The sequence below is a fragment of the Sceloporus undulatus genome, chromosome 3 (genome assembly GCF_019175285.1).
Source record: "Sceloporus undulatus isolate JIND9_A2432 ecotype Alabama chromosome 3, SceUnd_v1.1, whole genome shotgun sequence".
NCBI classification, from domain to species: Eukaryota; Metazoa; Chordata; class Lepidosauria; order Squamata; family Phrynosomatidae; genus Sceloporus; species Sceloporus undulatus.
This window is the reverse complement of record NC_056524.1, coordinates 79,959,575-79,987,413: the sequence shown is the minus strand read 5'-3', so window position 1 is coordinate 79,987,413 and position 27,839 is coordinate 79,959,575. Positions and strand designations below refer to the sequence as shown.

Below are 27,839 nucleotides of genomic sequence, written 5' to 3'. Positions count from 1 at the left end.
GAAGGCTTCTGAGAAGATGGTGAAATAGTTAAAGAAAAAAGGGCCAGACCTACATTATTATTCACTTGCCTTCTTATCCTGTCTAACCTGACAATATTCATAGCACCTAAGAGATCATGTAAACAGCCAGGAGACATGGTAATTAATCAGCTGACTATAACTATATGAAGCATTGTCTGTTTAGGATGTCAGTAAAGAAGTTCTAGCAACACTCTGTAAATACTATCCTAAAGAGAAAATGCCTCACAATGGATGTGGTGTTTGTTTTTAAAAAGCATGACATTCGTAAATTATTTATGAATGATAGCAGGGAAATTGCAAACTTTCTTTTTGAAGTCAGAGATAAGTGTTATGAAGTGAAGGATAAATCCTGTGGGAACTGATGTGAAGAAGGAATCTAGAGCTATGTGGATTTGTGAAGTTTATCGTATGGCCCCTAAAATGGGCCCAGTGCGTTCTAAATGTGAATACACACGGGCACGCACAGAACAGGATGGAGCCAAGAACCCCATTTTATCGCACACTGGAACACTGCCTTTGCCGCCGGGCATTCCAGTTGCATTCCCATTCTGTTCCAGAGGGCACCATTTCTGGGGATGCTTAGAAACAGTTCCCAGAAATGGCGACCTCTGGAACGGAACGGGGATGCAACTGGAACGCCCAGCAGCAAAGGTGGCATTCCAGTGTGTGATAAAATAGGATTCTTGGCCCCATCCCGTTCTGTGTGTACCCGTGTGCATTCACGTTTAGAACGCACTGGGCCCATTTTAGGGGCCGTGCGATAAACCCCTGTGTGTTTGATGTTTTATATGTTTGTTTAGTATAGTAAATATTTGCTGTATGTATTTGTGAAATTTGAAGTCTTTAATAAAGATTTATTTAAAAAAAGCATGGCAACCTGAAAACACTGCAAGAATAAACAGCTAACTTGTTTGTATAAAAGTATTTTGAAACAGCAAGAGTAGAAGCTCTATGGGAGGGTGTTGGGAAGGACAAAACACTTGAATTGGAGGATAGCTTGTCATTTCAAAAGCTAAGGGACCCAGCAGAAGTAATGTTAACCATGGTAGTACTGTTAATACTATACAGTTATAACACTATGATTCTGCTTTAACTGTCATGACTCTAATCCATGGAATCCTGGGACTGGCAGTTTGGGAAAGGGTATTAAGAGTTTCCAGCCAGAGATCTCAATGTGTCACCAAACTACCAACCTCACAGTTTCCTAGGATCCTGATGCTCGTAGTTGTAGATTGTAAAGAAATAAGTGGTGAATTGAGCTGGACCCAATGGACTGCAGTTTTTGCCAACTTCCTCTGTTGGTGTCTCAGGAATAGTTATAACCAGTTTCTTGACTGGTATTATTAGCCAGGGTTTTAGGCCCTCTTCTTGATTTTGATGTACCCCTCTTTCTTTTCTTTTCCATGCAAATTGAAACTGCTTAACCATAATGCAGAAACTTTCATGGCTTGTGGTTGTTGTTACTTTATCAATTACGGAAATATGTAGTTGTAGCTGTCAAAACCAAGCAGCTTGATTTTTCCTAGCAGTGAAACACTCAAGATGGCACTGCTGAGGCTTTTGAAACAGTGATACTCTGATTTATGAACTCATAAAGTGATCTGTCACTGGAAATGAGGAACTGATGAGTTGAAAAACAACAACTCTGAACATCAAGAAGAAATTGAGAAAAAAGCATGCAAACAATCAAATATGCAAGAAATGCATCTATCAAAGTGTGCTCCTGTGTTCAGCATAAATAATTTATATTGCTATGGCACAAGAAATCATATTCAGATTCAGAAAACAGTAACAGGTTATGTCTGCTTTCTATACAGGAGTTTACAGTAACTATTTGGAGAACTTAAAAATCAACAGCAAAGGAATACTTTCTATTATAAATCCTAGAGTAGGTCTAATGCAAGGGCTTAATATAATTTTACATATTTTTCTATATTTTTGAATAATACCTAAAGGTCTTGAAATAATGATATGCAAGATACAATGGCATAACTCCAATTGATAGTCTCAGAAGCTTACCGCACAGGTCATCCTGGGTCCGTTCTGAGAATGGAACGGAAGGAGCAGGAACAAGTGGGGGACGGATTTTACCGCACACTCCAGTCCCTCATTCATTCCGCTCCCCCTGTCTTCCGTTCTTAATCCGTTCCAGAGAGGGGAATTTTTGAGAACTTTTCAGAACAGTTCTTAAAAAGCATTCCCTCTGGAATGGAATGGGAACAGAAGAGAGGGGGAACGGAACGAGTGAGGGACTGGAGTGTGTGGTAAAATCCATCCCCCACTTGTTCTGTTTCTTGCTGGGCCTTTCTGAGAATGGCCCTGAAGGCCTGTGCGGTAAGCTTCTCAGAGTTGACTCAATGGATTTAGGTCAATAGAAGACAAATATAAAAATAAAACCAAAGCAATTGAAGCATTTGGCAATAATGCTTTTTTCCTGAAAAAATGCAAACAAAATTATACTTACTGATTCGTTTAACATGATAACATATTGTATTTCACTATGAGAGAAAGTCTTCACAAACCATGGGACGACTAGGATTACAAAGCCTTTTCAATCCATATTAGAGATAGGTTGTAAACCAATAGGAAAGATATGTTTTTATGGAATCCAAAGTGCAATAAAATAGATAAATAAAAAGAAAATACCCTGCTTCCTTCCCAATCCCCAGAAAGAAAAATCTCATGTAAAAGTCATAGCTTAGTGTACAATGATTGTTAAATGTGTGTTACTGCAAATTCTCCATTTGTTCTGAGCAAAGATAAGTTGTCTTTGGCTGCACTTTTCATGCTTGAGTAGGTTGTTCAACCAGTAGCCCTACATAATGTATGTCTCACTTAAGCCAGCACTCTTATGAGTCTATTTAACTATCACTTTTGTATGAGCTTTTTAATTTTGATGAGAGAAAATGGACTCTACATGCCCTGGTCACAGCTATCAAGCAGTGAAAGCACTGCCAACTAGCCTGCTAATGTCTCTAATATTTTTGGAAGGGTCTGAAATCAGTCTCTTGCAGGGGAGGATCTAGGTTTCACTCCAAAAATGTTTTTCCAGCCTACCAGGTCTTGGCTGGGATGAATTTTAAGAGCAATTTATTTCAATGACAGTTTTCTTCTTACTATCCAGAAGCAAAATTACTTGCCATATATTACAAGCAACAGTAGCTGAACGGATCTGTGAAGTCAAACCCGTATTCTAATGGTATAATGATGACTAGGCTGTCTTTTAGCACCATCGAATCCTCACATGTCTTGTTGTTATATGTAATATCTTTCTCTGATAGAAATGGAATGAAGACTTGAAATATTTAGTATGAATCAAAATAATGGAATCATCATAGTTATTTCAAGGCAAGCTGAGGCAATTAGTGGACAGACCCAAGTAGTTAATCATAATATTTTAATACTTACTTGATGTAGTAGGGCACTTTGTTTGGCGATATTGCCCTCTCCCAGGGGACCTGGACAGAAGCTGTTAACAAAAAACAAAACAAAAACGAAACATAAAATCAAATAAAAGAGACATGGAGGTCAAGTTCAAAGCAAACAGGAAAGACAACATTAATCTCTGGAATTACAATTTTATACTTGGCCACACTGATATGGCTCTGTTTGCTCAGTTGTCCATGAAGGCAGGGAGGATTAACCTGCTGTTCGGAAATTTCTGCTGTAATCTGAGTGAAATTGAACTCATTCGGCTGCAAAGATAAATGCAAAAACTCTTCAGCTAAACCTAAAGAAAAGATAAGAAAGTGAAGAAGCATACTGCCTGTCTTGTGGTGCACACTTTTAAGGGTTCTGTGACTACCACTTTCTGCTGTCTTGTCTTTTATATTTTCCACTTAGTTGATTAACTGTTGCTGAATAGAATTACACCTTGCTTTCCCTCCAACTATGGAAAGATTTATAGTGTTTTACAGAAGTATAATCATTGTTTTTAACTTATACACATTTTGCAGTGTTACAATATGGCAATGAAATATATTTAACTGGCATTGTTATCACTTGATGTAAACACTCAACGCTGTGAAACTGCAGATAGTTTCACTGTGGCATAAAAGTAAACAAAATAAACTGTTAGTTGTCCAAGTAATCACCCTCTGTGTTGTAACAAAGCCTCCAGTTGATGATTGGAGTCCAAATGTGTGAAATTCCACTACCACATGATATTGATTGAATAACCTGTTTCTGGAAGACCCCAGAGTTTGTTGGCGAGTATACAAGCCATTGTATTCCCTATGACTATGTATGGATGTCAGAGCTGGACAGTTAAGAAAGAAGATAGGAAGAACATCAATTCATTCAAGTTGTGGTGCTGGAGAACAGTGCTGAGGATTTCATGGGTAGTCAAAAACACAAACAGATAGGTCTTAGAGCAGATCAAGCCAGAAATCTCCATGGAAGCCAAGATGACAAAATTGAGGCTGTTGTACTTTGGACACATCATGAGAAGGGAGAACTCATTGAAAAAAAACACACAACAATGCCAGGAAAGGTGGAAGGAGGTAGAAAGAGAGGAAGGATACATGCTAGATGAATGGACTCTATTAAGGAGGTCACAGGTATGAGTTTACAGGAACTAAGCAGAACAGTGCAGGACAGGGAGTCTTGGAGATGTCTCATCCAGAGGGTTGCCATAGGTTGACTCTAGTGTGGTTAACAACAGCAAATATTAAAACAAACATCATCACAAAGATCAAGGAGCAATTCCAACAAATCTGAGATAAAGTTTTGTGGAAGTATCAATCAAGAATACTTTGTTAAAAGAGAGAGAGAGAGAGAGAGAGAGAGAAATTCCCAAGCTATGACCATCACTGGAGCCTTGTGATTGCTCAGCTGTGATTGCATCTAGGGTAGGTTGTACACCCAAACAGTGAATGGGTAAAAACAGCATTAGTCACAGAAGCAACCAAGAGACCTACAGCAACTGTGAAGAAAATAGAGAGATCCACAGCTCAGATGAAAGAAACTGTCCAAGGATAACGATCACCTACACACTCCACGAAGTAGCATTATGGAAGATTGGCAAGAAGAAGCTACTGCTGAAACAAACCCATATCAAAGCCGAAAGGCACACTGCAGATAACAAAACATGGTAAAAGTTTCTCTGAACTTTTTGGCATTGCCACAAAATACTATATGTGCCACCAAGCCATCAGTGCTCATTTTCCTGAAAATATGACCTCCACAGTGAAGTACATTTGATACAAGACCATGTTTTGTGGTTGTTTTTCCTTGGCAGGGGCTGGAAACTGATCAGGATTGTGTATTCCTGCATGGCGAGGGGTTGGACTTGATGGCCCTTGAGGTTTTTTCCAACTCAAGGATTCTAGGATTCCAGGATTGAGAACAAGATGGATTTAGGAAAATACAGGGCAATTCTAAAAGAAAATCTTTTTCAGTCTGAAACTGACCTGGGACTGGGGCTGAGGCAGAGGTTTACCTTCAAGAGGAACAATGCCCCTAAAAACACAGTCAATGTAACACTTGAGTTGTTTAAAACAAGATCTTGAATGTCTTCAAATAGCCCAGTCAAGGCCCAGATTTGAATCTGATGAGAAATCTGTGGCAAGACTTGACAGGTACATGCACACATGCACTGTTTACCATGGATGCTTACCATCCAGCCTAGCAGAGCTGGAGCAAATTTGACAAGAAGCATGGGCAAAAATCTTTGTATCCAGATATGCAAAGTTGATAAAGATTTACCCCAAAAAGCCTGTAATTTTAATTGCTTCCAAAAGTGTTTGCTGACCAACTCATTGAATAACAAGATCAGACAGAGAGAACTGGCTCGTGGGAGTTGCCTCCTGACAACATTTGAAAGGTGGCATGAGTCCACTCGAACTACACAGTAATTGCTGACCAACTCATTGAATAATAAAACCAGACACAGAGAATTGGGTTACAACATGGGCAACTTTTTTTAACTCAATTTATTTAAACATTTATTTGAGAACTGCAAAACCAGGGGGGAGAACTTAATGTGGGAACAGCTGGCAGATGGTCAGATCCTTGACCAATTCCCCAGGTTCCCCTGGGCAAAAGCACTTGAGTTCCAATGGAAATCTATAACTGGGTTGCTCCCCAGCCAGCTGGCATCTGGAAGGCCAACCCAAGACTCCCCCACTTAACTCATAAAGACTTAAGTGAGGTTTTAAATCTCAAGCCAGCCCCAAGGGAAGTCTCTTTGTGTTTAGTCGTCAGATGTAAATCTCAGTGCCAGAGACCTACCTTCACCCTTTACGTGGGTGCCAAGGTGTTTACCTGAACCTTATCTCCCACTGCCTATGCGTGGAACCTATTTATGACCAAACCCATGGGAATTGTCAAAGTACTCAACCAACAGTGTGGGGTAGATAAAAAAAAACCCTTGGAAAGGGAAGAAAATTCCTACATGGTTCCAAGGCGACAAAAATTAATTCCCACATTGATGTTGAGGTGGGAGAATGGACCAGCATTTGAAGTCAAGTGAGAGGGGGTTGGGAGGACGAGCCTCAAGCAGGCTAAGCCCTGCCCCTCTTTTCCCAATGGCCAGCACAGCGCACCATTTTCATTTAAAATGCTGGTCTCTCCAATGAAAAGCCAGCAAAAACTCCTCCCCAGACCACAAGGTCGGGGAGCAGCATTATAGTAAATAATGATATGAGTGGCAATGATGAATATTTATTCAACTAACAAGTACCCATTTGATTTTGTTTACTTTTGTGCCACAATAAAAATATTTCGCATATTCACAGTGCTAAGCACTATACTTACATCAAGTAATAACAATGCCAATTAAATTTATTTTAATTACAGATTGGAATGCCTCTATAAGGCACTGTGCCAATTCATCATTTTATCAACGTCTTACTTAAATAACAAGTCAGCTTTTGCTTCCATTGTCAAATGCATGTATAGGAACATAGTGGTATGAGCATATTTTTTAAAATCCTAGGCATGTGCAGCGATGTTGCAGGACGTCTACCCACAGAGTGCCACTTTAAACACTGGATTGTATATTAAGTCTAATTAAATTGTTTTAATTGTTTTGATGCCCAAGCACTATAGGGTAAATATAATAAAAAATACATGGTACTATAGGTATAAATAAAATAAACCCTTTATTCATTTAGAATATGGCATTTCAGATTATTACAAATATTAATATTAATACAAATATACTCTATTATTATTATTATTATTATTATTATTATTATTATTATTATTAAAACAACTAAACATTCTACTATATTTCCATATTGTAGAGAAAAATAATGATCTATCTAAAACCTAATTAAGCTTTCCTGGGCCTCATTCCCACTACAAAATAAATAATTTTTTGAGTCAAATCATGAAGTGATTTAGTGCCAAATACATGTTCATACTATTCGAGCCATGATCAAACCTACCCATTTAAATTTAATCCACTTCGCATTCACATTCAGCAATGGATCAATTCATCATGGAGTCACCTCACAAGGGTGACTTCCCCACAGGAACCTAATCAAATAGACAGAGCATTCACACTTGAGCTGAATTGATTCATTTCATAAGAACTGGATCCAGAAGAATTAGTTTAAATGGGTTTAGTGCTGCACCCCTCTTGGCAAACCACGGCAGAAATTTGGCACAAGTGTGTACAAGGGCTATTTAAACCAGTTCAGATCGGTTCGAAAACCTGTTTATTATGTAGTGGGAATGAGGCCCTGGAGAGTCTCTTACCCTGAATATGATACTTTTAAATGATTATTAATTTGAGTAATAAAACAAGAAAAAATGATCATTTCATGTTTTATTTTGTTTTTCATGCTAATGATTTATGGAGCAGTCTTTATTAACCATTGTTCCAGGAAACAAATATTTAGGATAAGGCATGACCAATGGCATTGTTCTACTGTTATATCACAACTGAGCACTTCACACTATAATCACATTGAATGATTTTGTTTAATGAATGCAAGTAGTATGAATGTGACTATAGTATGAATGTGACTATAACTTTTAAAAAGATACCTACAAACAAGAAATACATTTCCTACATTCACAATGTATTTCATCCATAGTTAGGCTACAGTTGTCTGCGATAGTATCTTGAAATCTCTGTATTTTTATAAGATGAACAACCCATTTTGGTGCAATGTTTTTATGTTCTCCAATATTTAAAAAGCATCCTTTTTGGATTCAGATATACTCATACCTACAATATGCCCACTGAAATCAATGGGACAAATTAGTCACAACTAACTTAATTCCTGTTGATTTCAATAGTTCTATAAGTGTGACAAATGAGGATTCACACTACTTTTTCTATCCATCCTGTTATCATGTATCTAATACATAAAAAAGGCTGTTACTGCATTTCATGAAGTTGCATTTTGTTTCCTATTTTGCAAATTATTCTGGTCAACAACCTTTCAAGTTGAAATTTATTATCTCACAGTCGTACATACCAAATTATGCTTTATTTTGTTTAATGAATGCAAGAGGTCATATTCACTGGAACTGCAGACTTTGGAAATAACAAACAATACTCTGATATTCTGCATAATAGGATTTTGTGTTCTTTCCATAGATTGTGCTGAGGCTGCCTGCCATTTTTGCTTTGCTGGATGATGCCAGTCTTGCATACATTTGAGTTGACAAAGTATGTGGTGTCTATTACAGCTCTGCTCTAAGAACCATCATCTAATTTCTGGCAAAAGCCCAAATGCTGAAAACAGCTGTTTCTTATCTCTGGATACCAGTAGAGGTTTACCATCCATTACAAAACCAGACCAGGTAATAGACATGTATCTTTAATTCCTAGCAAAACCCATTTTTAGTAGTCAATCAAAGCAGGCTGTCTGGAAAATGTTTCTTAATATGACCAAAGAGCTCCCCCCTGTGTATTACTTATGCTGAAGATAGATATATTTCCTTATTTGCAGAAGATTCAAAAGAGCTTATCTGTTGTATTTCTGAGCAAGGAATGAATATGCCATCAAGGAAAGCAGAAATTGCCCAAGGTACTGATAATAATAGAGGAATTTTCTTGAAACAACTTGTGGGTTCCTTAAAATAGCAGCACATTACTCTTTTTTTTTTAAATTGAACACCACAGTTGGAAATGCTCCATAAATATTAACACATGCACATATTTAAATCTGCTTTTTAAAGGCATAACACATTTTGGCTGCCCAATGTTCAGCAAGAAACTAATCCACCCATATTAGCAAAACTATTTAAACAATTTACTAATATTAATGTATTTTCTTCAAATGTTTTAACTGGCTCGGTCCAATGCCCTACTGGCAGCAGCAGCAGAATTTCCTTCTCTGCCTGTATTTATCTACTTTCACTGCCCAAACTCTGCCTCCAGGTGGCTTCTCAGCCCCTCAGAGCTAATTTTGGAGAATCATGGATGGCTTCCTTGATGAAGTCAATCCACCTGTAATGTGGTCTGCTTTTCCTACTGCCTTTTACTTGCCATGCATTATTATGTTTTCTAGTGAGGCATGACTTCTCATGATATGTCCAAAGTACAGCAATCTCAGTTTAGTCATCTTGTCTACTAGGGAGAGTTCAGCTTGATTTGCTGTAGGGCCCATTTATTGGTCTTTTTTGGAAGATCAGGGTATCTGAAGAATTCTCCTCCAGTATCTCATTTCTAATAAGTTGATTCTTTTCCTAGAAGGTTTCTTCACTGTCCAGCTTTCGCTACCATACATAGAAATTAGAAATACTATGGCATGGACCAGGGACATAGCCAATGGGGGGGGGGGGGGGTGTCTGTGAGGTCTGCACCCCCCTTCAGTTAGATACAATGAATGGTGCATGCTGCTGCACCGCCATGCCTAAGCCCTATTATAATGGTGGCACTTAGTCTGGAACCCCCCCTCCCTTTCCTAAAGTCCTGGCTATGTCCTTGCATGGACAAACCTGAATTTAGCCTATCCTGAAGTAGGCTGGTGCATTACATTTCATATTGCAATGAATGCTGCATTCTAGTATGCTGTCATGTGGTTATTATAATGTAAGCTGCATTCCTCAAACCACCAAGTCTGAAGTACACATTGCTTCTCACACACAGCTTTATCTTATGAAAAACAATAAAACTATATACATTTTCATACAGATTTTTCATATTAAAAGATTTCTGGATTGCAAAACTGCCTTACAATTTTGCATATTGGAGATAATGATTTTTCCATTTTAAATATCTAACTGTGGAAAACTTTTATCGAACATCTATACACACACAATCTATTTAAGATTTCAAGATTTTATAACCACAATAATACTTGCTTTAGAAATACTCTATTGATATTATGGCTGTTACTATTATTAGTTTTATTGTAATGCTTACCATGAAAATATGATCCCTTTCACATAAACTCACACAAGAAACTTTAATGTTTACTTCCTATACTCCAGAGAATGGTAGATCTTCTGTAAAGATTTCAAACTCTGAGCCTGTTGTTGTTATTTCATGTCACCCCAAAGGGATGGAAATATCTAGAACAGAGTTTGAAATCTGCATGGCTGACTAGACTGTTTCTCACCAGAAACAATATACACCTCTATGAGAGAACATTTATTTTGATATACCTACAGTTAACTATCTGAAAAATTATTCACAAAGCTGGAAATCAATCTGGGTCTCCACTTCTTGAATGTCAGAATTCTGCAGAGCAGCCATGCCACATACTGTTTTATATCTCTTGAAGATTTTAGTGCATCAGAATAATAATGCACAAGGTATGTTTAAAATTTATTTAGTCTTACTTTGTACATTTTAAATACTAGCAATCATTTTTGTCAGACACTTCTCCAAATGAGTATAAAAGATCAGTTCTGTTCCTCCCTATCTTACACCTTGGCTGACTTCTTGAAATTTCTTATTGGCCTTTCTTACTGATCCGAAATGATGCTCCTAATCACTTCCCAAGTCTACAGAATTTGAAAGACTAACTCTTATTCTTTTGCTTTAGAATAAAAACCCTCTGCCTTTTTTGAGGTGGGGGAGACACTTGCTACATGATTTATCCTTTTAAGGAAGAAGAAGACAGCAAACAGAAATCTTGTCACAATCCAATTAATAATTTTTTTTTATACTCTAGATGGCTATAGCATCACCTGTCTCAGGCACAGGCACAAAAACAGGCTTCTGGTGAAAAATAGCACATTATGTTCAAGCATGATACCAGATTTATCACCACCTATGATATGAAGGAGCAAATAATGGATGGATTCCTGTATATTTAGTACCTTTCTGAAAGGGTCAGCATGAAAGTTGATTACTGAGATGGAAAACATTAAACACATAAATTGCTAATGCATTTAAATATACCCATAATGCTCTCTTGGCTTACAGAATACAATAAAATGCATTCATTTCACAAATTATAGTCCTTATACGTGTAATGAACTCAACTTTTTTCTTGATTCTATAAGCAAAGAGACAAACAATATGACATAAGTATTTGAAAATGTCAGTTGTAGAGAAAATAACTTATATTAACAAATACTGGCCGATTAAAGCCTGTATGAATGTTGACCTACAATTATATCTCAAATTATTTGCCAAATGGACATAACCTTCGTCAAAGGTTTATCTGTCTGAGACATAACTCTAGGGCACCAAGATGAGATATTTTAGTGCCCATTTTGTTTCAGAAATCATGCAGAACTACATCTACAATGTAGGTATTTTGCAACATTCACATATGGAATATTTCAAATAATATCCCCAAATTTCAGCCACTTGTCATACACAGATTATTTTTACATTCAAACAGGTGGAACAAAAATATCATAAGCAATCTGTTACTTTTTGCTATTTAGGTAATTTTACCTCCAATTATTATAACATATTGAGATTAAAAATGTCCTATACTATTTTTGGTGAACTATGATACAGTAAAGAAAAAATCACATGCTCTGGTGGTCATTCAGGGGTAATAAAATTTCTTCCACTGGGGGCCATGAATATTTTCATTAGAGTTGGAAATGCAAGACATTTACATTATTCTTTAAATCTAGCCACATTTCCAATCCTGATCCTCACCCTCAATGCAATGGAATTCTTACTGTGGCCAGAAAATATCCCACAGCTCACACAGTGTAGATTTTATTTTAATCTTAGCACATGGAGCTTAATTCTAAATCTTTATGCTTCACTAAATCACTGTAAGACATGGATATATGCACATTACCAGGTTGCTTATTCTTCTGTAAATATCAAAACTGGTTCTTCTGTGTAAAATCTGTGATCATATCTTCTAAAGTTGTCTGCAGAATCTTGAAGGAATTGCGTAGCCAGTGAAATGGATTTGGACACAGCACTAGGTGAAGGGATTTAATCTCCCAATGTCATTTCTTCATTGTAATTGTGAACAACCTGAAGCTGTCAATAATTTTGCTTTCTTTTCACAAGACTGGCCAGTTTTTGGAACTGTAATTGCCAGGAATAAAGGTTAGGTCCTTTCCACTTTGAATAAGGTAGGATTTTCAAATATCTTTTAGGAGGGGCCAAAGGGAAAATTCCTGCTAGTGCAATTCTGTTATGCATTTGCTTTATTTAGAGCCTTAAAATTTACATCCAAGATTGCTGTACTGCTAAGCAGCATATGTAAAAAAGTTTTACAATCAAGTCCTAGTTTAGTATATAATCTGTTGTTGCTTTAAAAATGGATTTAAATTGTGATTGTGCTTTCAGTAATCATTTATAATTGCTCCCACAGTACCGAGAAAAGAGATACATTGGCAAGGCACCTTTTTCTTTTGGTGGCTGGAAATATAATCCCTTTTAAGATTATATCAGGATTTTAGGAAACAATTGTTTCATTCATCATTTGCTCCAAGGATAAGGCCTTGGAGCAACTTGGTAGAAATGATTATGAAGCACCAGTGCCTTGTCAGAAATACTGGGGCTCATCAGGGATTTAAGCAGATCAATTTTTTGTCTTCCTTTGCAGTCTCTCTCTCTCTCTGGCTTTATCCTCAATGAACAAATACGAACACATTGAATCTTAAATTGCTCTCAGCCAGTTATATACATAGAAACTTAGTACATCTATTGAATGTACACCCCCCACCCCTCCCGAATATACATGTTAGGAAACCAGGCATCTGAATTTCCTATGAGGACAAATTATAATGTTGCTGCATTGCCAGATTTTTTGGATTTTACCCAGACTGAAGCCAGACCATCTGCTGGCTGTTCACACTGTTACCTGGCCCAGATTGTCAACTTTTCAAAATAATAAAAGCAGGAACTCTCTCTACTCCTTAGAGAGCCAGCATGACGCAGTGGCTTGTGCAACAAACTATAACGGAAGGCAATGACAAACCTCCAGAAAACACCATGATAGGTTGGCTTAGGGTGGTCTTAGGTCAGAAATGCCTTGAAGGCATACAACACACACTGTAGTTCTTGGAAGATATGCATCACTATTCTGCTCAGTGGAAGGATTATTGTCTTTCAGTGTAGTTAACCTATGAGTAAAGACACTCCTATCATTGACATTTTCTGGGTATCAGAGACTAAAAGGTACAGTGACTCATCATTTCTGTACCACATTCATATGGACTTTGTGAAGTCATGCTGAGTATCATTCCTCCTAAAGGATTAACTCTTCAATACTTTCATAGGAATGCTACTTAGTGTGGCTGCAACAATGAGCATGTATGTGCTACAGACATCTGCAATCATTAAAGTGACAGTCCTGAGTTCTGAATGCTAGAAGAGGCCAAGCATGTCGTAGAAGTTATTTCCTGTCCTGTTTTGATTGACCAGTCAATAGTTTTTTGCATTAAACCATGGGAAAATCAAGGGGTTGGCAATTTTGCCTGCATTGTGAGTGGGATGTTAAAGTGTATTTACATGTCTGTGTAAAGGTTCCCCTTCACTGCCTTTGTCCTAGAGGCAACAATCCAACCCATAGCCACTTCTCCAGGCCCCAATAAATATTTTAATATATGAGTATAAATCTGAGCTGTGTGAAATGGTCCCAGACTTTTATTTTTATGTTAAATGTGACTTTTAAATTGGGCCTAAATATTCATATTGTATTCCCTTGATTAAACTCATGGCCTATTGTATAAAAAGAGCCTATAAAGCTATCACAATATTTGCAGCCAGCAGTAGAATCTGTGGACGGGTAAGTGATCATTAACACGGAAGTCCAACATCAAGGCTGTAAAGCAATGCAAGAGGAGATTATGTGAACCCCAATACAAGTGCCACAACCTTAGGAAACACTGCTAGTTTTTCCTCAAGCTGCTGTTTCTGTACTCTGCCTAAGATGGGCTATAAGTCAACTTTTTTCCTCCTCTTAGTCTCTTTTTGGTATTGGCAACTTCAAAGTGGCATTTGTTCCAAAGGATATATAAAAAGCCATATAACCCTGCTTTTATGCTTCTCCTCAGGCCTTTGCCCTTACAAATACTTTTTCTTAGATTATGTGTGTTCTTTTTATTACAAATCTTGCTTTCTCAGGGCCCTCCTGTGACCTCAATGTCAGGCCCTTGCTCTTTCTGTTATGACCTCTTTTCTCAGAGATATGCTTGCTTTTGATCACAGCAGCAAGGGGACATCTTTCTCTCAATTCTTTTAGGTTGCCCTCAAATGCTTGTTATTCGGCAGAGAGATCTGTATATGTTTCCCTCACTGTACTTCCACTCATTCTTTCTACCTACCCCAGAAATAAGCTAAACTTCATTCCATTGCTACGTAGCCTGTTGAATTGGTATGAAGGATCTATTGGTAGTGGGTAATGGGAGCTCAGGTCAGATAGAGATATATTCATATAAGACACTTTTATCTGATAGGTGTCATTCTTGTTCCCCAACAGCCTTTGTGCCCTAGTACAGAGATCTTCCCTTCCCAAAGAGGATATATTTCATTCCATTTTGGTGTAGTTTCTAGGGCTATCCAAAAGAGATTGGTTGCTATCTCTGCTGGTCATCTTTGGAAAGCAAAAACCTGGAGGGCTTATACACTTGTGACATTATAAGAAAGAGTAAACCCCAGATCAGCCCCATGGGCATTCTCTTTCCTACGCCTCCTGGTCTCCTGCCCTGTGGAGGCAATTGCAGAGGCCAACCCTCTACCTGAGTGGGGTGTCAAGGTGTACACCGATTTAATATCTTCTCTCCTCTCTCCTCTACTGCCAAAGGAGACCTATTTATCGACACCAACTCAAGTCAATTGTAAAAGTCCCAATAGATACAGTATAGGGTATGGGGGAAAAAACAGGTAAAGGGGAAAAAATTAACAGGCCCAGAGACAACCAGTAATGCTCACAATGCACTGTGGGAGGGTGTGTGGGTTGCACAATCAATAAGGACACAGTATGAGTGGGCAACAGGCTTACATAGCCTCAGCAATCACCCCCATCACATGATACTACTTGGTCAATCAGGCCAAGCAGAAAGCCATCTGGATTCCCTTCATGGAGGCTAAGAAAAAGGCCCCCTCCCCACACCAGCTTTTGCTGCATGGTTGGTGGATGAAAAACAAAGGACACTCTATCACCAACATATTTAAGTAGATAATAGTATTATTGTATTACATCTTATCCTCTAGGTAGGGATCCCTGGTGGTGTTCAGGTTGTAAATCTGTGGATGCAAAAAATGTTAGGATCTTACGTCGGTGGATTCCGAAAATGGAATTGATCTCAACTTAGAGTCTGTATACAGTGTGAATGTGGTTCAGCTGGATAGTCACATTTATATATATATATCTTTTAAAAAAGTTTTAGACCACAAAATTTTTTACCACTCCACCCACCTGCATATACATAATTTGTCAAAAAGCCATTTAGATGGGAAGCCTGGGAAGCCACTTACAAAAAGGAATTGTTACCTGTAAAATCAATTTATTCTTAATATCACATTCTACTTTTTTTTTTTTAAAGAAAATGAACTTTCTAAAGAACAGATTTGTTCCTTCTTGGCTATAAAATTCACGTTTGTTTTTGACAGCAATTACAATTCACTTGTTCAATAATACTATATTGTATTGCACAGCCGAAGCTTGTTATGCCCGGTGGCTACACCTACTTCATTCATTATTTGGTATAACAGCAGTGAAGCAATTCTAATACAACATCAGCACATAATCTCTTTTATTTTGGAAATAAAAAGTCATCATCAATTGGTTGGTGTTTCCCTGTTATATATCAAACAAGCAGCAAGAGCCCATTATCCTATATCCATGCCCTATTCCACTACTGCAATCCCTTAAATACAGTTTTGCTATTTACTTTCCTATAATCATAGTACAATAGGCCAAAGATATGGATTTCAAACACTGGTTTTCAATTTCTCTTGCTGCTCTAAAGCTGTTTCAAGTAATTTTTCAAAGGAAAACATGCCTCTTAATGGCTGTCCAAGAGATAACCACCTTTTCCCCTCACTGCTGAGTTGAATGGTTTTTAGTTGCCATTTTTGAAGCATCTGTTGTGCTGTGGCTCCTTGTCTTTGTCACCATTTCAGTGCAGAGTTCATGGCTGTATATAATATCTACATGAGTGCTTGATCACTCTCAGATTCTTAGGGGGTTCACAGAAGGACATTCTGAAGAGTAAAATTCTTTAATAAGCAGTTATGTGCATCAGTTTTCTCCTATCTCAGTGGGACACAAATATAATAGTCTTTCTCAGTAATGCTATGCAGGCTGTGGATGGATTCAGCTCCATCTTTAAAAGCAGGCATTGTAATTAGAGATACCATAGCTGAGAACTAGCAACTCCATATATCCAGCTAAGAGATAATAACCAGCTGGAAACATCTGTGTTGAATATGGGAGGGGAAATTGTTGAAAGAAGCAGCTAGGCTGGAAAATACAGCCATTTTCCAATTGATAGCATTCTGTTGTTGTTATTAAACCTTAGATTTTGTCTTTCCTTTTGCACCATCTTTTACCTTCTACCATCAATAATGTGCTAATCCCTTGTGCACAGTGAGTTGAAAGTAAATTTCCCAGTATGATTTCAGGAAACAGTATTATCACTCTCATTTCATTGGCTTCCATAGATACATGCATAAGGGTATGCTGGGTTCATATGTACAGTCTTGACACACAGAGATGGGCAACAAATGTAATGACAGAAGCAACTCCCTCAGAGATTGTTCATATGTTTACCCCCATAAAGATGCAAAGGAGAAGGCTGTTGGAGCCTGAAATCCTACTTAACAGCTTAGTAAAAATCTAATGGTATTTCTGCAGATATCTGACTTCTATAAACAGACTGAGCACACACGCACACATACACACATGCACGCACACATTTATTTATTGTACCAATCTTTAATTGAAATTTACCTCCACATTAAAATTCTTCTTTTGTAGGCAATATGCCAACATTCTGCCCACTAACATCCAGGAACAAATTACGCCTCTTTCTCAATTAACACAATCCCTCCATTTTTTTGGGGGGGGGGCTATTGTGAGGCCATAGCTCAGATGTTTTGTTCCTCCTTCACCTTTCTCATGTGGGTTGAAAATAAATTTCACAGTGTGACATTTGGGGAATTTTCCCAATTGAGTAAGAAGAGGGAGGAGTGAAGACAACTGTGTTCAACTGGTAAAGAGCTCAGTCCTGAATACCTGTTGATGGATTTGCCCATCTTTGCCTTCCCTGTGTGAGGAAGTTAAATGAGGAACAATGTGATGAGTCCATAGCTCAGTCAGTTTTGCATCCCCATCCCCATTTGAAGGGAGCAGGAGCTAAGTGAGTCTGAATGCAAGCCTGTGTTGTTACAGAGTGTATTTCACTTCTAAAGCTTTGCTCTCACTTCACTCTCCCTTGCCTTCACTGTCCAGAGAAGTTTAGTGCTGATCAGAGAAGCTTCAGCTAGGTAAGCACTGAAGGGCTCATTACTGGTATGTAGAAGAGGAAAGATCAATATATGCTTTACCTGAAGGAATTCCTTCTTCTGCATAACCATTAAAGATTCTGGAACCCTGTCCTATTTTTCACATGGCAACCCTAACTGAGTCCCAGTGACATGAGGACACATCCCAGATGTGCCAACCCTCTGGTATTCAGAGTAGTGTAGGGCAGTGATAGCTGGCCCACCACACTGTAAAGTTTCTCTACTCTTGCTGAACAGGATCACTGCTTTTAGAAAAGCTATGTTGAGATTCTAACCATATCTCTTCATTGACTACAACTTGGGATCTATTTGTTCCCTGGGGCATGACAACTGAGCACTCCTCTCTCCTTCATCTCTTTCTCCCTCGTTTAATCCTGCCTGCATTAAGAACAATGTTTTATAGTTACTATGACTAAAATGTCAGCAATGACTACTTCTACTATTATAGGAACATCAATGTACATGGTGCTGTACAACAATACTAGAGTCTAATGAGACATTTCTACCAAAGGTGAACAATCCTATTTGATTTTAACATCTTTCTTGTTGCGTGTCACATGAGTCTTTATGGAACTGCACGAAGCCCAGACAAATGATCTCTTTACTGTTTATTCCAATATAAAACCCAACTTCCACAGTTCTTTTTCTCCCAAATCAGACCACTGCCAAAATATGCAGGAAAATGTTATTGCAGAATCCTGAGATGGTAAAGTCCTATATTATTCTCCTTTACTCTGCTCGAAGAGGCATAATAATTTCTGTCTTCTCCCTCCCTCCCTTTTGCAGTACCTAGCACATCAATAAGAAAGATCTCTGCTGACCCCATTCCCTGTTGTGTTAATACTGTCAGCCAGATTTTATCATTTAAATGTCCACATATGGAATCCAACATGTGCAAGTCTTAAGAAACACAATCCAACTCAAAGTTGTGCTGCATGTGTAAGGGAGGTCCCAGAAATGGCTTGCACAGGCCAGTGCTATGCAGATGGGAATAGGAAAAATCTTTAGTGACTCTATTAAATTCTAATGGGACAATGCAAACAAACAGAAAATATCAGACAATATTGAGCAGGACTGTTCTTTGCTTCAGGCTTTTCCATGTAGGAAAGTGGTATCACAAAATATGCTAATTTACATTCTCCCATTCTTCCATTCACTCCAGTGGGAACAAGTAAAGCATAATGCCTCTTGTATGCAAAGCACCTTCAGAAGCACCGGATCTTTCAAGATTTAATACAAGTTTTACATTCTTCCCCTCCACACATCCAGCTATTCTTCTGCTACTTTCATGAACAAGTTCCTATAATTACTCAAGCCAATGCATTTTTGAATAAGAAATTATTTAGAGTAGCAAAAAGCCTGGAAACAAGGAATGTTACCCCCCCCAAAAAAAGGGGGGGTAGATTATTGTTGAACTCTTAAGCCTATCAGACAACACCAGACATGTCTCAACTATACTATCTAAACACTACAGGCATGAAGCTTATAGCATTCAAGGATGGGGGAGGAGATCTTGTCCCTAGCCCCTGGGATGTTTCAGACTTCCAATTTCCAAATGTCAGCACGACCAGTAATAAATTATTACAGGACTGGTAGTCCAAAACATCTGAAGGGGTAAGCATTTTCCCCACCCCAATATATCTGAATGCTCTGCCATCAAAATAATAATAATAATAAAAAAACCCTAAACATAAAATACCAGATAGAACTGATATCTCCTTTTCTATGTTATATGTTCATAAAAATTATTATTATTATTATTATTATTATTATTATTATTATTATTATTATTATTATTATTCACAATATGTCACCTGTACAACTGGGGAATGTGGTACTGTATTCAGCATACAAGTTTGTCACCTCATCTACTTTTTACAAAAAAAATAGGCCTTGGTTTTGAAGACCTTAGTGGGCGGGGGAGTATTAGGTCTCTGTTTAATTGCATGGGTTTCTGAATCAAGGTGTCAAATTACCATGATACTTAACTGTTGGGTTATGCAACTGTTAATAGCAGTGTCTTTTTGAAAGTTAAACAAAGAGAAGAAATCAGCTGTCGTCTTTGAAAAGACTGCCTATATAGGGGGTGAAAGGCCTAAGAAGCACAGTGCAAATTAGCAACATTAACAAAAAAAGAGCAGTTACTTACTAGAAAGGAAGTGCTGGGAAGTAGGACCAAAATCTCGGTGCGCCTCATGCAACTGTCTGATTCGCTCTTCAATGGTCACCTGGGTAAAGGGGGAAATAATCACAATATGATTACTTCTACTACAGTCTAAAATTTCAGAATTAATTCTTTAGACATGGAAAAGAAAGTATTTGGTTACAATCATGCATGCTGTTACATTCACGTATTCAGTGTTAAAGACATGAATACCAGACAGGCATGTATAATGACATACATGATTTCCACTATAGGTATTTCAGATTAGATTTTGGAGCAAGATTACCCTTGCCACACACACACAGAGCCAGAGAACAGCATTCACTAGAACCAGATTTGAACAACTGAACTCCATAGTAAGAATAGGGCGATTCCAAAAAATACCTTACCACAAAAGAATATGTATTTGTGGCGCGTCAGCTGTAGAGGACATTACACATATCCTGTTCGATTGTTGTCTATATGATAAGGAGAGATCCCATTACTTACAACCATTTTTGGTCAACATGACCAACTGGGATCCCACGGTCAAATTGTCCCATCTCGTTTCTGGAGAGAATTTACACCTAGTGAGATGTACTGCAAAATTTATTGTAAAAGCTGCTTATTTAAGAGATCAATTTATCATACAAAATGGGGTCTTGTGGCATTTTAATACCCTTATTGATTTCTTCTACTCTGTTTTAGGTGGTTTGTCGTATTTTAGTCTAATGTATTTTGCACCTTATTTCATTATATTTGCTTTTATTAGCTAGTATTGGTTTTAACTCTAACTCTTGTCATAATTTTATATGAGCTTTTAGATGTGACCAAGTTTTATTTTTGTATGTATTTGACATTCGGATTTTGTATTTTGTATTTTGCAATTTGTATTGTGCATTTCTTGATACGGTCAGCTGACTAATCAATAAAATTGTTCTTGTTGTCAGTGATCGGAGCACTATTGTACAATTTTCCTGTCAGGGGTTTGCAGGGGTTGGGCCAGGAGAACATACGTAGGGCTGAAACAGATGGTCCTGAAGGGGAAGCTTGACACTGCCCCTTTGAATGCTGGGTTGGGCTGTGGCAATCACATGCCATGCTCCCAACCCAGCTTTTTTCTGACATAAAAAGAAGTGGCAAAATGCTGCTCCTTTTTTGAGCCAGCAAAAAGCTGGTTTTTCTGCTGCGGCAGCCTTGTGAAACTCCTGCAGTGTGCAGCATATAAATGCAGTGTTGCTGGAATGTTGCAAAGCTGCCCGCTGTATCATCAGGCAGATGGAGTGGTGCCAGCTTTGGGGCAGAATCAGAGCATGCAGCAGCTAAACCCCCAAGCCAGCGCAAAGAGGTGGTCTGTTTCACCTCTTAGTTAGAAGTAACTTAGAGGTTGCTGCATACAGTCTCACTTATACAAGTGATATATTGTATATACTTACGTATAAGTCTAGAAATATTAATCGAATGATTGATTCAAAAAACTTCGGTTGATTTATCCACGAGTCACTGTAAGTACAATGGGACCTTGTTATCTGCTGGGGTTTGGTTCCAGGATCCCCCGCAGATTACAAAATCCATGGATGCTCAAGTCCCATTACATATAATAGCAGAGCAAAATGGTGTCCCTTATATAAAATAGAAAATCAATATTTGCTGTTTGGAATTTATCCTTTTTTTGAATATTTTCAAGCTGTGAATGTTTGAATCTATGGATAAAAAAAATCTGTGGATAAGGAGGGCCGACTGTACTGTACCTTAAATCTTATCAAAAAAGGAACCATCCCCTTCTCTGAATAGAGCGGTGAAAATCATGAGTTTAGTTGATCCTGGGAGCACCTAAAAGATGCCCTCTACTTTTTCTGCCATGGCACTTCTGACCTTTTTGATTTCCTGGCAGGGAAATGGTGGCATCCTCCTTTGTTTTTCCCTCAAAGAGGCATCAAGAGGAATTGGGCTTTGAAAGATTTGAATTGGACATTTGCATATGTTTGTCAGCTTTTCTGGGTTAAAACAAGGCAAAGTTATCACACTGAAGTTAACTGCTCTTTAGTTAAATGTTCTTTGGCATTCTTTTTCTTGGCTTCATCCTTTATATCCTTTGTTACATGCCCCCAAGTTTTAACCTTGAATTATCTATGGGTCATATCAAAATACATAATTTTGGCCCCCAAATCTGCCCTGAACTTATACATGAAGTTGACTTATAGTTGAATGCATATGGTAAATAAGATGGATCCAGTCTCACATTTGTTAGTATAGATTGTGTTGCATGTTTTGGCTGCACATATGCTATTTATTGATGTACAGAGAGACAGAAGTTGTTGGTATGGTTGGCATGAACAAGATATTGTTTTTGATATGGTAAGCAAAATAGAAACTGATGAAGTAAATATGCATCTTTTTATTTTAATACAGCTTTTGATGCTGTTGATCACTGCACACCTCTTGACTCTTTGAAACTGCTGTGTTTTCAGGGGGAAAAGTTATTTTATGCTCTTAACTCACTCCTTCCAGTTCTTCTCCTTTTCCATTTGTGTTAATGGATTTCTTTGCTGTTATATTCTTGTCCTTATCTTTATCAATTTCCCTCCATTTCAGGCATTATTCACTCATTCCAGTTTCCTTTTCTGTCTTTCCTTTATTATGATCTTTAATTTTATTCCTCTCCCCCATTGTCTTACCTTTTTTTTAAGCTACTGTTATTGCCAGCTATTTCATTATTTCTTCCTTTGCTTATGAACTTTAATTTTATTTCCCTTGTTTGTCTTACCTTTTTTTAGCTACTATTATTGCCATTTTTTCATTATGTCTTCTTTTTCATTATGTCTCATCAGTTCAAATAAAGTCTCTCAAATCAAACTCCTCAACTGCCTTCCTCATTCATATCCTTTTTTGCTATCATTATTCCTCCTTTTAAAAATTGTTATTATTCTGAATGCTAAGTTAGGCATGACAAAGATTGCTGAACACTATGTTTGCTCTTATATTATTTAAATCAGTGTTGTTAATGGAGAGAGCCAGTGTGGCATAGTGGTTTGAGTGTTGGACTACAAATCTGGGGATGAGGGTTCGATCCCCAGCTCAGTCATGAAACTCACTGGGTGACCATGGGCAAGACATATGTTCTTAGCCTCCAAGGATGGCAATGGCAAACCTCCTATGAACCAATATTGCCAAGAAAACCCCATGATAGATAGGGTTGCCTTAGGGTCGCTATAAGCCAGAAATGACTCGAAGGCACACCACACAGAGTTAACCGTCACTTTCCAGATTTCTTATCCTCACAATTGCTATCAATTCTGGCAAGCACAGCCAATGATTAATGAGATTCTAAGATTTTGTGTCATGTTGGATTTTTAGCAAAAAGATACAGCCTTACTAGGAATTGGGCTGTTCAAACTGAGGTTCACATTAAAAAACTGCTACAAAGAATAAAGAATTTTAAAATCAAAATAAAACAAATGTTAGACTTTCAGATATAAGCTGCAAGACTGCACTCATCAGCACAAGTTTAAGGCTGCTGGCTATAAGCTAATGGAGTCTCTTAATACATGGTCCTTCCAGTTCAGTGGCACTTAACAAATTGTAATTTCATGGCAGGAAAGGCCACAAATGATTATGCTGGAAAAACATCAAAAAATGGCAGGTGCCTGTGTTAATCTTTGGACAGCAGACATTGAATCCAGTAGGATTATGTACAAGTAATTGAGAACAGATTTGAATCCACACACCAGTATGTGTTTCTTTTAACTTTTCAAAAAAAATAAAATAAAAATGTGTCAACTGCTAAATATGTTGTGTATTTGTACATTAATACATGTTCATATATTCAACTAACATGTACTGCAATTCTGAATGACAAGATGGACCATCCCTCTTATCCAACAGGATCACGCTGGGAAAGAAATAACCACTTCCGTCTATAATTTGTTTCCCGATTTTTTTAAAAAGGTCATTTGTTTTTATTAGAAACATTTATTTAAAAATTTATAAGTACAGTGGGCCCTCCCCTTATGCAGAGGATCCTCAGGTGAAGCTGCTATTGCTATCCCGGGCTTTTCTTGTCAAGTTTCTTCAGAGAGGGATTGCCACTGCCATCCTCTGAGGCTGAAAGTGTGTGACTTGCCCAAGGCCACCCAGCTGGCTTACATGGATGAGCTGGAATCCAAACTCTGATCTCCAGAGTCATAGTCCAATGCTCAAACAATACACTATGCTGACCACATGATTTATACCATGTACACTATGCTAGTATATGCACAACCTGAAATGTAACAATTTTTACTTCTACTTTATGAATGCCTTTTGCAAATTTTCATTATCAACCTTCGAAGAAAATCTCTATTACTCTACAAAAGTATACAGTTCTTCCCTATTCAATCTTCAGTCCAGTCATGTTAGTTCTACAATGTGTAGGAATCCTCCATGGGTGAAATGGAGAGTGAGCATATATTCCTCGGAGTTTATCAAATGGGAGGAATTTCTCTTAAATTCGAATGAAAAGAAAGTGGGGCCAGAATGCATTCACTTAAAGTAGCTAGTTTTGCGCAATTATGTGAATACGCATTGCGTTTGAACTGGCTCCCCATTGCCCAAAAAATAGCATGCCATTGCCCAAATTTGCGTGTGGTAGTCTATCACACAATAACGTGAAACCACATGATTGCGTTCGGACTGACTTCCCATTGCTCGGATTTGTGTGTAGTGGGTTATCATGCAATAACGTGAAACCCCATGATTACGTTCAGATTGCCATCGGATTATACTTCCAATTCCCCTTGTCTGATAAACTCCCTTGATTTACTTTGGGCAGACCTCAACCTCTGATTTCTAACTCACAGCAACTCTAAATGTGAAGAAATCCCACATTTCCCAAGTGAATTTTTTTGATGGTATCTGAAGTAACATACACCACTGTATGTGCTCTCGTTCAGGCCTTATGATCTTCAGGGAAACTCTTCTCTTGGTATCACTACTTTTGCAGGCACACTCAGAGTGAACACAGGAGAGAGCACTTTCAACTGCTGCTCTCTGGCTTAGGAACTCCCTATCTAAGAAGGCAAGCAGACTTCCCTCCTTGGTGTCCTTCCACTGACAAATGAAAAATTTCCTGTTTAACAGGCTCCAAGTAACTGACTACAAGGCATTTCAGTCATCACACCACTACCTTTTGCCTTTTTAATGGATTTCATGTAGTTCTAATTATATGCATAGTTTAATTGCATTTTAACAACATTTTTGTATGGCTTTACTTATGTCTTTCTATGTACTTTTATCTGAATTTGTTTACATTTTTGTAAGCAGCCTTGGCCCCTAGTTTTGGATAAACGCAGAATATGAATGAGTGAACTAAACATTTCACCAAATAACATTGTCTTATGCTGTTTATAAAAATTAATCCAAACAGAAGTGGCTGCTCAGAACAATGCTTCCTTTGGGCTTTCTAGATTATTTTGAGCAGGAGAACCCTGAACTATTCTCATTTTTTTCTCTTGAGGCCTGGATGTCATGGAGGAAGACTGAATGGTAGAATGCTACTTCAGTTTTTTACACAATGGATGTTTGTGTTGTGTGTTGTGTGTGCACATGATCTAATCTATTTAAAAAACCTAGTGCAGAGGGTAAATTACATTGAAAAAGAGGCAATTTGATTCTGGTTTTGACAAAACTAGTTCTGCTTGTATAGTTAAACCTAGGAGCTTATCCTATGGCATTTTAATTTAGCTTACCTCTATGCAGTTTAAATTCAAGTGGCATCCTGATATTATCAGACTTCTTTGCTGCCTAATTTGCCATCTGAATACAGCCTGGGTTCATCCCCACTTCCAGGAGTGCTCCGCCGGCCATTTTCTCAAGCTGGAAAACTCCCAGATCCAAAAGGAGCTGGGAAGAGCAGTTCTGAAAGTGGGGATGGACCAAGGATGTATTCGGGCAGCAAATTAGGCAGCAAAAACCATCTGATAAAATCAGGATGCTGCCCGAATTAAGATTTAATCCAGATAAACCAATGGGATAAGCACCTTAGTGTATGTGTGTGTTCAACTCACTTTGATGTTTATAGAATCATAGAATCATAGAATAATATAGTTGGAAGAGACTGCAAGGGCCATCCAGTCCAACCCTCTGCCATGCAGGAAATCCAAATCAAAGCATTCCCGAAAGATGGCCATCCAGCCTCTGTTTAAAGACCTCCAAGGAGGGAGATTCTACTACACTCCGAGGGAGTGTGTTCCACTGCCGGACAGCCCTAACTGTCAGGAAGTTCCTCCTAATGTTGAGATGAAATCTCTTTTGCTGTAGTTTGCATCCATTGTTCCGGGTCCTAGTCTCTGGAGCAGCAGAAAACAAGCTTGCTCCCTCCTCAATATGACATCCCATCAAATATTTAAACAGGGCTATCATATCACCTCTTAACCTTCTCTTCTCCAGGCTAAACATCCTCAGCTCTCTTAGTCGTTCCTCATAGGGCATGGCTTTCAGACCCTTCACCATTTCAGTTGCTCTCCTTTGGACATGCTCCAGTTTCTCCACATCCTTTTTAAATTGCGGTGCCCAGAACTGGACACAATATTCCAGGTGGGGTCTGACCAGAACAGAACATAGTAGCACTGTTACTTCCCTTGTTCTAGACACTATACTTTTATTGATGCAGCCCAAAATTGCATTGGCCTTTTTAGCTGCTGCATCGCACTGTTGACTCATGTTCAACTTGTGGTCTACTTGGGCTCCAAGATCCCTTTCACATGTAGTTTCATTCAGCCAGGTGTCATCCATCCTGTATCTGTGCATTTCATTTTTCCGCCCTAAGTGCAGTGCCTTACATTTCCCCGTGTTGAATTTCATTTTTTTTAGCTTTGGCCCAGCTTTCTAGTCTATTCAGGTCATTTTGAATTTTGGTCCTGTCCTCTGGGGTATTAGCTACTCCCCCTAATTTGGTGTCATCTGCAAATTTGATAAGTACGCCCCCAATTTTGTCCTCCAAGTCATTGATAAAGATGTTGAATAGCACCAGGCCCAGGACAGTGCCCTGTGGTACCCCACTGGTCACTTCTCTCCAGGATGAAAAGGAGCCTTTGTTGAGCACCCTTTGGGTTTGGCCAGTCAACCAATTACAAATCCATGTAACAGTTGCCTTGTGTAGCCCACATTTTACAAGCTTGTTTTCAAGAATGTCATGGGGAACTTTGCAAAGGCCTTACTAAAATCAAGAAATACTATATCCACAGCATTCCCTTCATCTAGCAATGTCAGTTTATAGTGACTCCATTTCATTATATTTTCTTAGGCAAGAAATACTCAGGGATGGTTTTGTAAGTTCCTTCCTCTGAAATATAGCCTACAGCAGCTCGTATCCATTGATGGTCCCCCATATTAAGTGCTAACCAGGGCTTACCCTGCTTAGCTTTCAAGATCAGATGTGATATGTTGCCTTTAAGTTATTTAGAAAAAGTTTAGGAGAGGAATCAATCCACTCTGACTCCAGAGAATTACACTCTCGTGTATCTGGAGGAAGTGTCGATATGTGCCTCAAATTGCATCAATATCATTATAACAAAAGTTTACTTACAATGTCAATGGCAACACATTCTAGGATAGTTTTCTTTTTTGGATTTTGGACCTGTCAAATCTGTTATACTGCACTTAACATGCTTTGGAGTTATCTCTTAACCTAATGCTCTATACAGTTAATGTGGTTAAAATTAGACTTCCCTTGATTTGTAAATTTCTAGCATGCTCACCTGTTCACTGCCTTCTTCAGGAGAAAAGAAAGAAAAATCCAGACAAAATGGCTTCTAAAAATGTAGCTAATCACATAGAATTTCCTCTTCTGGT

At 38.2% G+C, this 27,839-nt stretch overlaps 1 protein-coding gene across 14 annotated transcripts in view; it reads right to left on the bottom strand.

Moving 5' to 3' along the window:
* The window catches only part of DMD (dystrophin), a 1,477,396-nt gene that overhangs the window by 148,099 nt on the left and 1,301,458 nt on the right, over positions 1–27,839 (bottom strand). For all 14 annotated transcript variants that reach the window (XM_042458881.1, XM_042458877.1, XM_042458883.1 and 11 more), the window contains 2 exons: positions 20,016–20,094; positions 3,430–3,490 (listed from right to left, as the gene is read on the bottom strand). In XM_042458881.1, coding sequence (XP_042314815.1) covers positions 3,430–3,490; positions 20,016–20,094 — 140 coding nt within the window. The remainder of the gene's footprint in view (positions 1–3,429; positions 3,491–20,015; positions 20,095–27,839) is intronic.